Source organism: Sceloporus occidentalis, unplaced genomic scaffold, assembly GCF_023333645.1.
Source record: "Sceloporus occidentalis isolate IW3139 unplaced genomic scaffold, rSceOcc1.0.p SCAF_9, whole genome shotgun sequence".
In the NCBI taxonomy this organism is placed as follows: domain Eukaryota; kingdom Metazoa; phylum Chordata; class Lepidosauria; order Squamata; family Phrynosomatidae; genus Sceloporus; species Sceloporus occidentalis.
Genome location: NW_028316989.1, coordinates 9,919,378 through 9,936,116, shown reverse-complemented (window position 1 = coordinate 9,936,116; position 16,739 = coordinate 9,919,378). Strand labels below are relative to the sequence as shown.

Below are 16,739 nucleotides of genomic sequence, written 5' to 3'. Positions count from 1 at the left end.
TCAAGTACTCAGTGTCCCAGCCCCAATTACAAAAGTGTAAGGAGTCAGCCTTGTGGGGCAAGCCATCTTCAAAGTGCAGAGGCAGCAGTTCCAGGCACTTTAGCTAATTGTGGCCAACGATGCTTTTGCTGGCAATGGGACAAAGTAGGAGCCCTATGTTAAGTACAGCTCAAGCCCAGCATAGAACAGCACAAAAGGACTTAAATCCACAATTATGCCTCATCTATTTTTGAGGCAGATAGGAGGAAAGATCTAGGCTAATGTGCTGGTTTGACGTTTGGTTTCAGATTCGAGAAATCTTGGATCTAAACTCTACTGAGCTGTGCAACTCACTGGGCCAGTCACTCTCTCTCAACCTGACCTATCTCATACCATCCAACATTTCACAGATGAAAACCAGGACACACGTGGCCAACCAACATCAGAGTGTGGTCATACTGGCAAAAGTTATTAATGAGGAAGAACATACAAGGTAGGAGAGGTTGTGGCAGTTTGCTTTTGTCTAAGCCTACTGGGAAGGGCCAGATTCTGCCCTCTCCTCTCTCTCCCTGCTTTGAACATGTTTGAAAATGTTTATACTGTTTTCAATCTTTAAAATTGTATTGTTTTTAGCTGATTCCTTTTATGAGTACCTTGGGTCCCACTCTGGGAGAAAGGTGGCATAAAAATGAAATGAAATAATAGTTTAAAAACAACAACCAAAAGTTACCTATGATGCTCTACTTCCTCACTAAGCTCCAGGTACTCTGCCACCTCTTCTGGGGTGAGAACAGTTTCCCTGTCATCATTGACAGATAGGGAGAGGGAGGCTGCAGAAAGGCGGCTGTAAGGCAGTGTAGGGATGGTCTGGCTTTCTTCCAGGGATTCACTGCCTGCCTGCTGGGAATCTTTGTCCTGCTGCCACGATGCCAGGTCTACAGGATGATCCAAGTAGCAAGTGCAGGTACACCTGTCAAACACAAAAACAACCAAGTACATTGTGAATGACTCTGGAAAATATGCCCCTCTCCTGATATTATCATCATAATCCTTGGTGCAAAAAACTGGTGGAAAGATTAGAATATAGCAGCCCTAGGTTCCAGTCCTATCCTGCCCTTGCTGCTGACCTTGATTTCTCTTCTACACTGCAGATTTGAATTCCTCTCCCATTTTCTCTCATGTTGTATCATTATGCCCTTGCTGGCTGAATCCTCCTCATAGGTTGGTCTGTTGTGTCCCAAATCAAACATCATCCAGAAGCAACCTGTATCAGAGGCCCCCTGAAGCAATTCAGGGTAGGGTGGGAAGGGGGATGCTCTTGGGGAAGATGGTAACTGGACCACCCTCTCCAGATATACAGTTGACCCTTGGAACTTGCAGGGGATCCATTCCAGAACCACCCACCTCCCCATGAGTTTGAAAACCCATGCATAATCAAGCCCCATAGGCTTAAATGGGGTGGGTGCCTGCACTTGCACCTATTAGGATTTTGGTGATTTGAATTAAAATGTCTCACCCAAGATCACCCAGGAATCTTGACTCACAGACTCATGACTCACTGATTCATGCTGGAGGTCCCTATCTTCCCCCTCTTGCTATAAAGGTATTTATTTATTGGTTAGATGTTATATCTCACATTTCCTTCAAGACTCTCTCTCTCCGTCCTCCCTTTTTATCCTCACATCAACCTGGTAAGGTTGGCCAGGCTAGGTATAACCAGCTCAAGGTCACATAGGGAGTTTCACCATTCAGTGGAGACTAAACCCTGAATCTCTCAAATCCATGTCCAGCAAACTAGCCCCTATCCCCACAAGGTCTACAGGGTGGCTGCGCAGACCATGGGAGCTTGGAAAGCCCCTAAGGCTGCATCCACACTGCAGAAATAATCCAGTGTGACACCACTTTAGCTGCCCTGGCTCAATGTTATGTCATCCTGGGGATTTTAGTTGGTGGCACCTGAGCAGCCCTGCCAGTCCAAGCTGAGGCATCCTTCCCATACTGGCACAGCTCCAGTTTCTAAGTGACTCCTCTCCAAGCTGCACATCCATCTCTCACACCTCTGCCAGAAGTTTGAGTGATTTCTGTAAGTGGACCAAACCTATTTCTGTGCAGGGAGCTCTGTCATCACTTACAGAACAATTCTTCAGCACTTTCTCTCCTCTCCCCCTTCCACCTCCACCTTCCACTCCCACCTCTGGGTGGATTTGTGACAACACCTGACTCTTGCGTGTAAATGGATGGTGTCTGCCACTTGCGCATTAGACCCTCTTTCTCTTACTGTGACAAGGTGTGAGACACAAGTGGAGAAAGTGTAAAGAGGAAGAGGAACAGAATTGCTTAGCTTTCCTGAAGACACTGTAACTGATTAAGGACTGAAAGCCTTTGATTTGGGAGATACTTCTCCCAGAATTGTCCAGGCCATACCTCCTGGAGAAATCTGGAAGATGTACAGTATTTCCAAAAGTAGCCTTTCCAAGTTCTTCCTTAGGCAAACCTATAATTAAGGTATACAATTAGAGTGTTGAAATAGTACTTGAGAGATACTGGTTCTATTCCTCAGTGAGTCATGAGTTCACTGGGTGATCTTGGGGGCAGGCAGGCATTTGAATTCAGATCCCCAGAATCCTAGTTAGCTCTTCAACCATTCAAACACCATAGACCTCTCTCATGGAAGTGTTTACTGTTTGCCTCCACTTAATCCTTCTTTGCCTGTTGTCTCAGTTTGGAAAAGACAGTCCTGATTAGTCCTCTGTCATTCCATTTTTGCAATTACTTTTAAAATGTCCAGGTTTTTTAAAATCTTCTTCTAATTTCCTCTTCTGTCTTCAGATTACCTCAACTGCTACAATCTACTTTTGTAACCTCACATGAAAAAGAGAATTGAAAAAGAGAAAAGTGTCCTCCACTTACTGATGGATAAAGGTGAAATGAACAGAGCTGTAGCTCAGTAACAGAGCACATGCTTGGCATGCCAAAGGTGCCAGGTCCGATCCCTGGCATTTTTTTACAACAATGATGTCCCTGAGAGAAAATGATGGGAAACATCTCTGGAACAGATCGAAGGACACATTTCTTGCTCAGATGGACAAATAGTCTGACCTGGTATATGGCAACTTCATAAATACCTGATTAATTTAACACACTGTGTCCTTTGTTTCATCAGTTTGTTCTTTGGAAGGATAGGGCCCAGAGCTCAGAGAAATGCTTTACAACAGCAATAGGACTACACCAGTCTTCCCCAATCTGATCCCCTCCAAATGTTTTAGATTATAGTATAGTGGGCCCTTGGTATCTGCTGGGATTTGGTTTCAGGACTCCCCGTGTAAACCAATTCAATCCACCACCCCTTTTCTACATGGAGATAATCCCAGATCCCAAAACCAACAATTTCACTTTGGCAGGTCTTGGAACGATTCCTCTCTACGATCTTGGAGAGTTGCTGCCAGTCAGTGCAGACATTTTTAAGATAGACTGATCAACGATCTGACTTGGGTTAAGGCAACTTCCAGAATGTCTAATAGGAATTCATTTAGAAATAAAGGAAATTGTCATGTATCTTAGCAATGTCAGCATTACTAGAAGTAACTATCAGACCTGTTTACATTTTTGGTGGGGGAAAAAAGAAGTAACTATTCAGGGTTAGAGGTAGGAGTCTTTTCTCACTAATTGGAGATATCAAGCATTGAACTCAGGACGGTCTATAGGAAAAGTATGGGATTTGCCACTGAGATAACATTTTGAATTTCCCGGCCTAGTTCCCTCCAGGGATTGGGCTGCAACTCCCATCAGTCCCAGCCAGCATGGTCAATGATCAAGTATCATGAACATCATAGTCCAAACATCCAGAAGAGACCATATTGGAGAATGCTAGTATTATTCTTCCCAAACAAGGGGAAGTCCACCAGCTAGAAGATTATGGCTTTAATCTGCAAACCTCTGGCTTCTGGGCCCATTTTATACCCAGTCTTCCACTGTGGATGCCCTATTAAAAGAGGATGTATATCTCTGACATGAGGCAAATTGTCATCTAGAATATAAGACAGCACATGGAACAAGTTCTCTTGTGCAAATCCAACCTTAATCTTCTGTGCAACAAAATGCATTTTCAATAGAGCGGCCAATTATTGTGTAATTGCCCATAAATTCAGAATGACACTGAAATTATTTCATGCACAGATCCAAGGACAACATTTTCCCCTCTATAAATGTGGACTTCAAGGGACAGAAAAAAGAGGATGGAGTCTGCTGATATTTCACTAATGGATTGATTTACTTTCCTGGAATGATAATTGTCCATTTACTTAAATAGCTGGGCACTTCGACAGAGGCCTGCCCTATTAAGTGAAAAATGCTACCTCCCAGCAAGGCATGGAGTGGCAGCATGATTTGTAGCCTTTTAAGTGCAAAGTAGGTAGAAGGTATGGTTGGAATTCATTTCCCATCCAACCCCACCCCCTTAGAGATGATCCATCATACCACTGCCTGCGGATAATATGCAAAGCAGTAGGTTCCTCTTCTTAGTGCCAGAGGGGGCAATAGGCAATTTATTCTGAGCACCTGGCACAATTGGAAGATGAGTCAGCATGGAATCTTGATGCCGCTGCATAGTGCTCCCCATTGAAGGGTGTGCACCAACACAAAGGCATTTCAAAGCACGGCAGAACTCCATCACAGCAACTGGGTGTGACCTACAACCTCATGAGCACAAAGATCAAGATCCAAACACCATCAAAACTTTACTCCCCCTAACCAGGGCTGGGTGCCTTTTCCACTAAGAACAAATAAATATGGCTGCGATTTTTGCCCAATACATCAGTTGCTAACTTGGCTGATCGACATGGATCCTGATCAACTAAAAAAGTTTCATTAAACAAGTGTGTGTGCACATATAAACAATTGTGATACTTCACAAAAAGTGCAGAGAGGAAGCTGTTACTTAGAAGAGACATGTCACATTGTGTGAGGTACCTTTTCTAGCATGATACATCCTTATTATATCATCACACAATCCAGTTTCTAGTCCCAGCTAGAAATGATTCAATGAATCAGTGGAACTTTCAAAATGTTGACTTACCAAATTCCTTTTGAGTCAATAGGTCATAGAATCATAGGCTCTAGCTGGAATATTTGACAATTAGATATAGAGCATTGTATTATTGGCTGGAATATTATGTCTTCCTAGATAGACTAATGTCTGCAGAAAGTAGAACTGAACAGCTTTACAATCTCCATACTGAGCAAGCAGCCACCATGACATTATTACACAGGTGAATCACCAATTGATGCTCTCCAGAGTCATGGCCTAATGCTCAAACCACTGCACCACACTGGCTCTCAATGCATCCTCCCAATTCACTAGGAGGGTTCGATGCTGTCTCTGATACATAGCTAAATACTGTGTCTGTGAAGTTACATAACATGGATTGTGCTATAGAATCAGGGCTGTTATTTTCTTTTGAACTACTTTTTAAATACCTCTTACACAAATTGATGAAGATTTGCAAGATCCACTGATTAATTAATCAACCAGAAGGGATCGTATTGATTCATTTTTCTTAACAATCAGCAACCACAAAAACTCTGTACCCAAACAAGCCAAATGGTATACCAAAGAAAGCTTTGTTTAACGTATGAAGTCAAAAGCATGTTTTATTGCCTTCCCCTATTTCTTCAGTAAGCACCCTTAGATCTTACAGGCCCTTCCCTAATGATTTTGCTCAAATCTGTATAGGTAGATGGTTTTAAATTGTTTTAAAGTTTTGTCATTGTTTGCGGAGCCTTCAGATTCTTAAATTACTTCTTATTGTTAAACCTTTACATTGTTCTTGTTGCTGTTGTATGCTTTCAAGTTGTTTCTGACTTATGGTGACCCTAAGGCCTATCATGGAGTTTACTAGGCAGGATTTCTTCAGAGGAGGTTTGCCATTGCCTTCCCTTGAGTCTGAGAGCATGTGCCTTGCCCAAGGTCACCCAGAGGATCTCATGCCCATGTTCTCCATTGTTTTAAATTGATTTCGCCTCTATGCCAATAGAACAGATATAAACATTTAAACAAACAAATACAAGTAACTATATGCATAACAGGGAAAGGCAACATGTGGTCCTGCAAATATTGTTGGATTGCAGCTCCCATCAATTCTTACCATTGGCCATGCTTGCTAAATCTGAGGAAATGCAAGCCACAAGGTGTGCCCCTCCCCAATAATTTGCAAGGGAGAAAGAAGGTGATGAAAAGAAGCATTTGAACTGTGACAAATTTTTCTTCTGATTCTGCTTACTCTTGCTGGGTGCTGTGATCTTGGGAGGCTTGAACACCTGGAGGGACAGGAGGTGGCGGTGGCAACAACAAACCAGCAATGTTTTGTGAAGCACGGCACTGTGAAAACTTTGGGGAGCTGTTGGTTTTCAATACCTTTTTAGTTTCCCCTAGGAAAGAACAAAGACATGGTTAGCTGCTTCACTTACATCTGCAATGCTCAGTTTGCATAAGAAGTGGTGCATGGCAGGGAAGAAGTGTGCACACATACCTTCCCTGCCACACACCATCTACTCATGAGGTGAAGGGACATGCCCTTTTGGCCTCACCCCCCAGAAGCCCTGTCCCCTGCACTAGTGACCATTATGGCCTCATGGCCCTCACTCCCCACCCGAGATGCAACTTCAGCCACATGTAAGTACTCAGAGCCCCATTTTCTGTCCCTGGTATGGAAAAATTGGAATGGCAACCAGATGATACGAAAGGTCTATGTCCAAGATCTGGAAAGCCACTGCAAGTCACAACAAACTACTACTAGGAGTCCTGGTGGCGCAGTGGTTAAATGCCTGTATTGTAGCCACTCACTCACAAACCACAAGCTCAATACCAGCCAGGGGCTCAGGGTCGATTCAGCCTGGCACCCTTCTGAGGTTGCTAAAATGAGTACCAACTTGTTGGGGGCAATTAGCTTACACTTTGTAAACTGCTTAGGGAGTGCTTAACTTCCCTGATAAGCAGTATAGAAATGTACTTGCTATTGCTCTCCTGGGAAATCCTCAGGAATCACAATCACATGCAAAGTCAAAATCAAAAGGGGTGAGGCCAAAAAGATCAGTATATTTTATCCTAAAGCTCTTGCTGCTAGGAAATCAGCCTAGAGAGACATTTCAAATGTTTAACATAGCATACTTGCCAAGTTTATTGCAAGATGGGCCCAAGTCTGAAGGATGGTATCTCTCTTTATAAGCCCATTAGAGTGAAAAGATCATCTGGAGAGACCCTTTTCTCTGTCCCACCATCCTCACGGGCTCATTTGGTGGGAACAAGAGAGAGGCCCTTCTCAGTGGCTGCTCCCAGGCTCTGGAACTCTCTTCCCAGAGGCCAGGATGGTGCCATAGTTGCTCTCCTTTTAGCAGCCAGTAAAAACATTATTGTGTCACCAGGCTTTTTCAAACTAACATTTTTTAAAAAGCTGATCTGGGCGTTTAAATGCAGTGCAATTCAGATGCCAAGGTTTGTATATAGTTTAAAAACATTTTAATATTGTTATTGTGTAACTGTGTAACTTTTTAATTTTTAAAATTATTTAAAAATTTTATACGTACGTTTTAATGTTTTGCACTGTTTTTAACTTTTAATGTTTTAACTTTGTTTTTAGCAGCCTTGAGTTCCTATATCAGGAGAAAGGCAGGCTATAAAATTAACAGCAGCAACAACAATGCACAGACATTGTTTTTGCACTACGTTTAATTTGTAGCAACTGAAGTAAACCAAAGGTAAAGAGGGCAAGTTGGAGGAGGAGATAAAAACTGAGACATTTTAAAAGCAGCTGAAAAACAGAAGATTCACTAGAATTATCCCTGCCAGATCATGATAGTTGGAAGGTATAGAATAGCAAAAGAACCTCTAAATAAGTTAGGAAACCACCAGATCATGGTATTCTGAAGAAAGGAAGATGGTCATTCTAAGGGAAGCCCAGTGGGCCAAATTAATCTTCAGGCCATGAGGTTCGCCACCCTTGTCATAGCAATATTAGCAATGGCTGGTAAGGCAGAAGATCTCGCAGATGCCATCTGGAGTGCTGCACTGATACCTAGGCTGCATACCTGATTGGGAGTACATTTAACTCATTCTAGACTGTGACTTAAAGGTCTTAAAGGTCTTAGTAACACTCATCACTTCACTTGCTTTAAAAAGTGGCACCTTTTCCCTTCTGTTTTAGCTAATTCCAGCTGAAAATTCTCTTTTCTGTGCCCGTTCCAAATGTAAATCTGAGGTCAAGCCCTGCTATTCAATACACAAAGGCAGACATTTTAGACAGTAGATTTGTGGCATCATAAAAGATCAGTAAATGGTTCGTCATTTATTTTTTGCTGTTTTTATGTTTACTGTATTGAATAGGGAGAGACACCTATGGATGCTTCAGATGCCAAAATCAATTGTCCTGAACAGAGTGAAGGGGTGCCATTTAATGCTTCACTTCAGGCATTATAAAAAAGTATTGGAGCAGCTGTGGCAAACCCATTTCTTTCTGAAGTGTCTCTTAGCCCCTGGTATCAGCTAGATGCTTTCCCTAAATTCTGATGAGTATCCCACTCAGAACAGCAGAGAGATTTCCAACTATTAGATCCCGCTGATAAAACGTTGGATATTGAATATCCTAGATTACTAGCCAGCAATCTACTTTACAGCAGAATGGACAGCTAGCAGCTTAGCAATGCTATCATTTCAACATTTTTTGATACTATGGATGTTTGAAAGCAATGCAAAGTCAGTGCCAAGGGTCAGCATTGCCAAGCACCTTCTAAGACTTGTATCCTCTAAGAGGGGCCACTACCCATCCTTCAGGTCTCCTGCAGTTTCTGCTCCTTGCTATTATTGCATAAGAAACATAAAGAAGTACCATGCAGGACAGAAAGAGTGAGAGAAGGACAGATGGGACTAAAAGGAGAGAGAGGAGGGGGTGATGATGATGAGGGATGGATCATTTGTCATAGATTTGCCCTGCCCTTAACCAAAAAAGGAAGGGACCCTACAGCTTGAATGAGAGGGTTGTAATCTTTCATTCATGGATTCCTTCTGGTGTATCATCACTGGCAGAGATCCTACTTGCTTTTAAGATTCCTAGCCATAGTTCCTTTCATGCTCAGTCCTTCCAAAGAACTCAGATTAATCCAGAGAAGAGACCACTCAGCTGGGAACTTGCTCTGTTTTCCAGAGATAGGAATGGAATTCACTGCTTATGTCTACAGCTTTCTTAAACATCCATACTTTATGGAATTGAGACATTCTTTATGATCAATAATAACTTCTCACAAACAGAGATTGCTCATCATCAGCTCAAAAACAGCTTAGCTTTAAAGGGCTTGAGGAGAACTATAGGTTCCTTGATGCTCACATGCAATCTGAATTAGGAGTCCCTCTCTTTCTCTTTCCAGCCTCACAATGGCCCTTATCAGATGAGTGTGGAACTGGGGGTCTTGCGCACTGGGTGGTTCGAATTCGCGTTATTTCGCAAAGAACCATCATACCTGGGAGTCCTTCCGCATTGGCAGGATTCAAATTGGCCAATCCGCATTCGCGCGAAGTGCATTCAGTGCAGAATGTTTCGTCACACCGGAGCTCAACATGCGGATTGGCCGATTCGTATCGGCCGCCTCCCACATGCTCAGTGGTGCCCTGCATGGGTTGTGACCTTAAACGCTTCCGGGGTGAAAGGGGAGGTCATGTCATGACAGCCCGGTAAACAGCTGGAGAGCCAGCTCATGCACATTAACAATCGTGATACAACGTGCCCGTTACCGTTCCCTCTGTACATTCCTGCTTGGTTTTAACGTGACCTTTCCTTGCAACAAATTAGCAATGCCCGGTTCTGTGTGTGTGTGAGTGAGTGTGTGTGTATGTATTCTGGGGGGGGGGGGAGAGGAGCAGTTCCAGCGGCTGTCAAAGAGGCTGGATGGCCATCTGTCAATGGGGATGCTTTGATTAAGAGTTCCTGCATGGCAGAAGGAGGTTGGACTGGATGGCCTTTCTTGGGGTCGCCATGATTCCAGCGGCTTCCTCCTCCTCCTCCCGGCTTGGGATCCAGCCTGGGCTGCATCCCAGGCAGGGAACAGGCGCGGGGCCGCTAGAATCGCGGCGATCGCCACCGTTCCAGCGGCCTCCTCCTCCTCCTCCCGGCTTGAGAGGCATCCCTGGCTGCATCCCAGGCAGGGAAGAGGCGCGGGGCCCGCTGGAATCGCGGTTCCAGCGGCCTCCTCCTTCTCCTCCCGGCTTGAGAGGCATCCCTGGCTGCATCCCAGGCAGGGAACAGGCGCGGGGCCGCTAGAATCGCGGCAATCGCCACCGTTCCAGCGGCCTCCTCCTCCTCCTCCCGGCTTGAGAGGCATCCCTGGCTGCATCCCAGGCAGGGAAGAGGTGCGGGGCCGTTAGAATCGTGGCGATCGCCGCCGTTCCAGCGGCCTCCTTCTCCTCCCGGCTTGAGAGGCAGCCTAGGCTGGCTCCCAAGCCGGGAGGAGGAGGAGGAGGCTGCTGGAACCGCGATTCCAGCGGGCCCCGCGCCTCTTCCCTGCCTGGGATGCAGCCAGGGATGCCTCTCAAGCCGGGAGGAGGAGGAGGAGGCCGCTGGAACTGCCCCCCCCCCCCCGCTTCCCTGGAACCGGCAAGAGGAAAGACCCACCGGAAGTAAAAATTGGAATCTGGGGGTCTTGCGACGGAGTTCAGGACTGGGCATTCATCCCAGACCCATTCGCACTGAGATCGAACAGAGCCCCAATCCGGATATCCGCCAATCCCCTTACTCAGCGCACTGGCCAACACGCTCCAAAAAGAGGAGACAGTACGCATTCAGTTCGGCAGCTCGCGCATTCACGTGAGTGCGGATTGGGCCATTCGAATGCAGGTATGATGGTTCTTTGCGAAATAACGCGAATTTGAACCACCCAGTGCGCAAGACGCCCAGTTCCACACTCATCTGATAAGGGCCAATGTGTGTGAGAATAATGTTCTCCTTGAAAGTCTCATTAGGCGCCATCTCCCGACCCCTGCATATGACAGCCAGATCCAATTCAGATTAGAGTAAAACTTAATGCGTCCATCAGAAAAGGTGGGAGGGAGGGAGAAAGGACCTAGATAAACATTAACTGCCTGACAGAATCTCTATGGACAAATTGATCAGGCACTTAAGTTTCCTGAGCTGCAGGGATGTGGAATAGAGATTAGAGCCATAATGCTACCCAGCATCTATCACAAGTCACAACAAATAGGGTTGCTTCTTCAAATTTAGTGGCTTATTTCAGGTCAAAGCACCGAAGAGGGTGTTCAGGTCAGTATTTTATTTGTGAGTTCTGATAATGTTATTCATAGACACATGAGGTGTGTGGGTGCTCCTGCATGTGCAAGAATGAGAGCAATGTAGTCCAGGCTGCAGCTGATTATCTGTCAGTGTTTTTGTGCTGCTTGCTCCTAATTCCACCCCCGACACACACACACACACACACACACACACACACACTCTTATTAAATCGTCAGCCTTCAACGTCTCCTCTAAGATCTCTCGAGTCAAGAAACATATCTTTGTTTTCTGTACAACATGCAGCCCCAAGCTGATACTAAAGATAGATTAAGCAGAAGAAGGAAAAGAAGAGGGGGCCTTCATTTGCTAGCTAAACTACAAATTCAAGGATCCCCTAGGATGGAACCATGAAATTAAAATGGAAAAATAGTGCTATATTTCTGTAGTGTAAGGCTGCGCCCACACTGCAGAAATAAACCAGTGTGACACCACTTTAATTGTCATAGCTATAGAATCAAATAATGACATTTATTTCCCAGAGAGATGTTTGAGGCTGAAGGGGGTGGTGAGAAGATCAGAGGTTGAACTGGATTTTTTCTGACTTTATGGGGATGAGGAGGAAGAGAGTGAAACCTAATAGAGAAAACTAGTGCAACAGGGAAAGAAATCCAGCATGGCTTTCAATCGCAGATCCTCCTTTCTTAATGTATGAGGAGTTCCCTCAGCTTTTGAAATGGGGATGTTTGGTTGGGTGCAGCAATCTAGCACTTGGTCACACCATGTCAGATTTATATATGTTTATTTATAAGTCTATTCTGTCATCTTCCCCATTCTTCTACATCCTGCCATTTTTAAAAATCCACACTTTAAAAAAAATCTACATATGCAGGTCAGCATATATGTTGTCACAAAACATATTACTGAATATGTTTTAATATATTCTGATCTTGCTTGTTTGTTTTAGCAGGGACCTACACTGCAAAATTTGGAGAAGTGCAAATGTCAAAAGGTAACTACATACTGATCTAATACATCCAAACAATGATACCTTTATTGGATCAATCAAAATGCACATTTTGCATTTTGCACATTCTGCACATGTGCATTTTGGTTGGCCCACTAAAGGTATCATTGTTGTTTGGATGTTATTGGATTTGATATATGGCCAACACTGCTACCCCTAGATGTTTTTTACATACTGATCTGTATGTAGAGAGATCTTGTAGCACCTTTGAGACTAACTGAAAGAAAGAAATTGGAAGCATGAGCTTTCATGGAGTTCAGTCTACTTCCTCAGATGCATTTGGACCAAATGGATCTGAGGAAGTACACTGAAGTCTGCAAAAGCTCATGCTGCCAATTTCTTTCTTTCAGTTAGTCTCAAAGGTGCTACAAGATCTCTCTACATATTGATTCCACTACATCTTTGAATTCTACATACTGATCTACACATTAAAACTGGGGAGGTAAAGGTATAATAGGTTCACTTTGAACAAGGGAACAGCAAATAAATAAACCTCAAACTCCTCTGTAGGAGACTATTCAAACCAAGCAAGTTCCTGCCTGCAGCCTGATATAATCCACAAAAAGCTTCACTATTTGATCCTGTCTTTACTTCCATGCAGTAGAACAACTCACGCAGGAACAACTGCCAACAACCTCCCCCATCCGTAATCCATTTCAAAACAGAAAACATCCAATTCTTTTTTTCCCAGAATGTCCAATTTAGCCGCATAACCCCCTTCTCTGCAGACACTACTTCATGAATAACTGAGAAGGATTTATGGACATAGGGCACTAGGGAGAGGTGTGGTGGAGGCCACGGCGTGCACAGTTTACAAAGAGAAGCGTCCTCGGCAGCCACGCTACCTCATTAGGCATTTGAAAGGGCTTCAAAGAATCTGCCATTCGACTTGAGAGCCAGTTTGTCAGCTTGAGGCTCATCTGGCAATGGGGCTTCCTTAATAAAAACAATGCCTGTAAAATGCAGGCCTACATCTAGAAGACTGTATATTTGCCCGCAGAGCCTTCTATGTAAACACTCAGTTCAAGTACACTTTTATCTCTAGCTCTGAGAAACCTTTGAAGCCAGACTCCTTAGGATGGGGTAGACCACCCCTAAGGATGTATGAACAATTTCTAGACATTGTGTAATACTAGGGTGGGTTAGGGAGACAACTTTGCAGGGCCTGGAGGCTGTTTTCCATACACCCCAGACTTGCCGAGGGCCACACCAGTCCTCCCAGTGAAATTAGAAGTCAATCTGGAAGGTCACTGGAAGTTTTTAAAAAGTCCTACTAGCTAGTAAAATTTACAAGCTAGTAAAATGTAGGCTAGACAATGCAACTGTTAGGTGGATTTGTAATTGGTTGAATGGCCAAACCCAACGGGTGCTCAACAATGGCTCCTTTTCATCTTAGAGAGAAGTGACCAGTGGGGTCCCACAGGGTCTGTCCTGGGCCCAGTGCTATTCAACATCTTTAGCAACAATGTGGATGAAAGAATAGAGGGCATGCTTCTCAAATTTGCGGATGACATCAAATTCGGAGGAGTAGCTAATACTGTACCCAGATGAGAGGATCAAAATTCAAAATGACCTTCAGAGATTAGAAAGCTGGGCCAAAACTAACAAAATGAATTTCAACTGGGAGAATATTAGGTACTGCACTTAGGGCGGAAAAATGAAATGCATAGATATAGGATGGGGGATACCTGGCTTAAGAAGAGTAGATGTGAAAGGGATCTAGGAGACCTAGAAGACCTAGAAGACCACAAGTTGAATGTGAGTCAACAGTGCTCTCAGGCAACTAAAAAGGGCAATGCAATTCTAGGTTGCATCAATAGAAGTATAGTGTCTAGATCAAGGGAAATAATACCTGATTGGAGTGATACCTGTGTATGTAAAGGGGAGTATCACTGCTGTGAAACACTTCCTATTCCCAGGAGAACAGACTATGAACTTCCCATAGCAAAGGATATGCAGCTACACTACAGCCAAAGCCTACAGAGACCCAAGCCCTTTCAAGATTGCTGAGCTCTGGAAATGTTTAAGGGGGGGGGGGGGGGCTTTAGAAATTACCTATTCTGGCAGCAAGGCATTTGATAGTGACTGTGCTCAAGATTGAACATGATGGTTGGATGCCCTCTAGTGTTATACTAAGAAATAGAATGCAGTCAAAAGAGACTAACAGGAATGTCAGCCACTGTACCTGAATGTCATTATATATATATATATATATACGTTTCCTCTTCAAGCAAGTATTTTAACTTGGATTTTAATGAAATCAATGGGCATAAGTTAGTCAAGACTGAAGACTCATTCAGGTACAGTGGCTCCATTATTGAAGGACAGCAATTGCATCCTTGGTTTTAACAGCAGCATCTAGGTGTTAACAAGAGCTATTTTGGCACTGATTTCTCTTCCTGACAGAGACCCAGAACCTGGATAACTCCCATAACACCTGGATGAATTACAGAGGAAGCTGCCATTAAAACCAAAGGTAGAGTTGTTGCTTTGCATTAACCGCATTGCTAGCCAGCCACATCTGTTCTCATTTGATTTCAGTGGTAATCTGCACTACATAGTTCCATCAGTGGTATATAAATAAAATATTATTATTATTATTATTATTATTATTATTATTATTATTATTATCATCATCATCATCATCATCATCATCATTTTAACTATCATGGCTTCATCCTCCAGAATCTTGGTATTTGTAGTTCAGGAAGGTAAGTCAGGATCAAATCTCTCCTACCCTGAGAAGAGGGTTTGAGGATTAAACAAGGCACTTTTAGAACTGCATTTTAGGGGAGTGTGCTAGAGCTTTTTAGCAGAGAATTCTGAGTGCTCCACAAAATTACAAGTTCCGGGATAGCCATCAGAGTTAAAGTGGTATCAAGCTGATCAAACTATGCACTGCAGATACACCTTAATATGGAATCTATCCATCCCTAGAAAATCACTCTTCTTGATCAGCATTGTGAGGGAGCAATTCCTTGTCCTACCATGGATTCTTTGTTGCTTTCTTGAGCTGAGACTGCTGCCCTGGCTGCCATGATGGTTCCAGTCTGCTGAAAAGCTAGGTGGTGGCATGGGAGTGCTATATGCTTGCTGTAATTCTGCAAGAGAAAAAAGACATTCTCATTTAAACTGAAGCATAAATTGGAGGGGGGAGGGTAGACAAAAGAACATATCCCTAACTAAGCAAACCCAAATAATACCTTGATATCTCTTCTTGGCCAAGTGGAACCAATGGGCATCCATAACAAAGTGGGAAACTAGTCCAGAAGCTGAGCATACTCCACTGTCAAGGAAGACATTCCACTCCACATCTCTGGTATCAACTCATCACGGGTCCCTTTGCACTACACAGTCATAGCACTATGATTGCACTTTAATTGACATGGAAAGATTGCAGAATCCTGGATTCTGTAGTTTGGTGAGGCACTGGACTTCTGTGATTGTGAATTCTAAATAGCCCTCCCTAAACTACCAATCCCAGGATTCCATAGAATGTTTCAATTGCAGTTACAGTGGAATCAGAGTGCTGTAAACCATGGTAGTGTGAAAGGGCCATAGCTGTACCAGGGTTTCTGGTTCTATGTAGATTTTCCTCAGTGGATTCTGGTGGATTTTAAATGACTGGAGAACAGGTAACTTCTGACTAAATAATGACTGAAATCAGCAGATGAGTTGTGTTGGCACCTTGGCTGTGATCCTAGGCATAAGAACAGGGCTGTTGCTTTTCACAAGTCTTTTTTATATGTAAAGTGCCAGAAGACACACGTTCTTAGAGATCACTAGAGGGAAGGGCATGTTGGCTCACAACATTAGACAAAGAGTGAGAGCATCATTTTTGTATGAGCAGTTGGGGAAGCTGTTCAGTGTGTGTTTTCAACCTTCTTGGGAACTAGAGAGCTTCTTCCCTTAATTGGCTGCAGAGGCAGGAGGCCTGACTAGAATGCAAACAGACACGCATGCAGGCCAAAGTTGGGAAGGAGGACCCCACAGACAGTAAGCAATGGGGCTGCCCTTCTGAGCTGCAGGTCTTGTTTCCCAGCAACCCAGCGCCTGCCGTGTCCTCAGCAAGGAAGGCGCTTCGTTCTGCATCTCTCCTGGCAATTAGCAGCTTCAGCAAGCAAATTAGGTTTTCTATTAGATTCCACAAAAGTCATGGTATTCAATTTGTACCTGAACTTTGGAAGTAATTCAATTAAGGTCTCCTGTGAACCTCTGCTTCCCTGGTGAGAAGGAAAGTGGAAGGCATTGTCACTGAATTGTGGTGGGAGGGCTATGATGCTGACAACATGGAAGCTGAGCTATGACTGTTGCTCCCCCCCAGCTCTTCTCAATTTAGGTTTCCCAGGATAGAAAGTTAGTGCATAATCTACCTGTTCAATCTCCCCCCCCCCCTTTTGCCAAGGCTCCTGTGCTATACACAGTTTCATGACAAACTTTATCAGGCAACATTGTTCTTATTGCTG

At 43.9% G+C, this 16,739-nt stretch overlaps 1 protein-coding gene across 3 annotated transcripts in view; it reads right to left on the bottom strand.

Annotated features, from left to right (window-relative positions):
* Positions 1-16,739, bottom strand: part of ROBO4 (roundabout guidance receptor 4) — a 50,519-nt gene that overhangs the window by 11,776 nt on the left and 22,004 nt on the right. For all 3 annotated transcript variants that reach the window (XM_089538106.1, XM_089538109.1, XM_089538107.1), the window contains exons 15-17: positions 15,261-15,374; positions 6,258-6,405; positions 710-949 (exon numbers count right to left, since the gene is read on the bottom strand). In XM_089538106.1, coding sequence (XP_089394232.1) covers positions 710-949; positions 6,258-6,405; positions 15,261-15,374 — 502 coding nt within the window. The remainder of the gene's footprint in view (positions 1-709; positions 950-6,257; positions 6,406-15,260; positions 15,375-16,739) is intronic.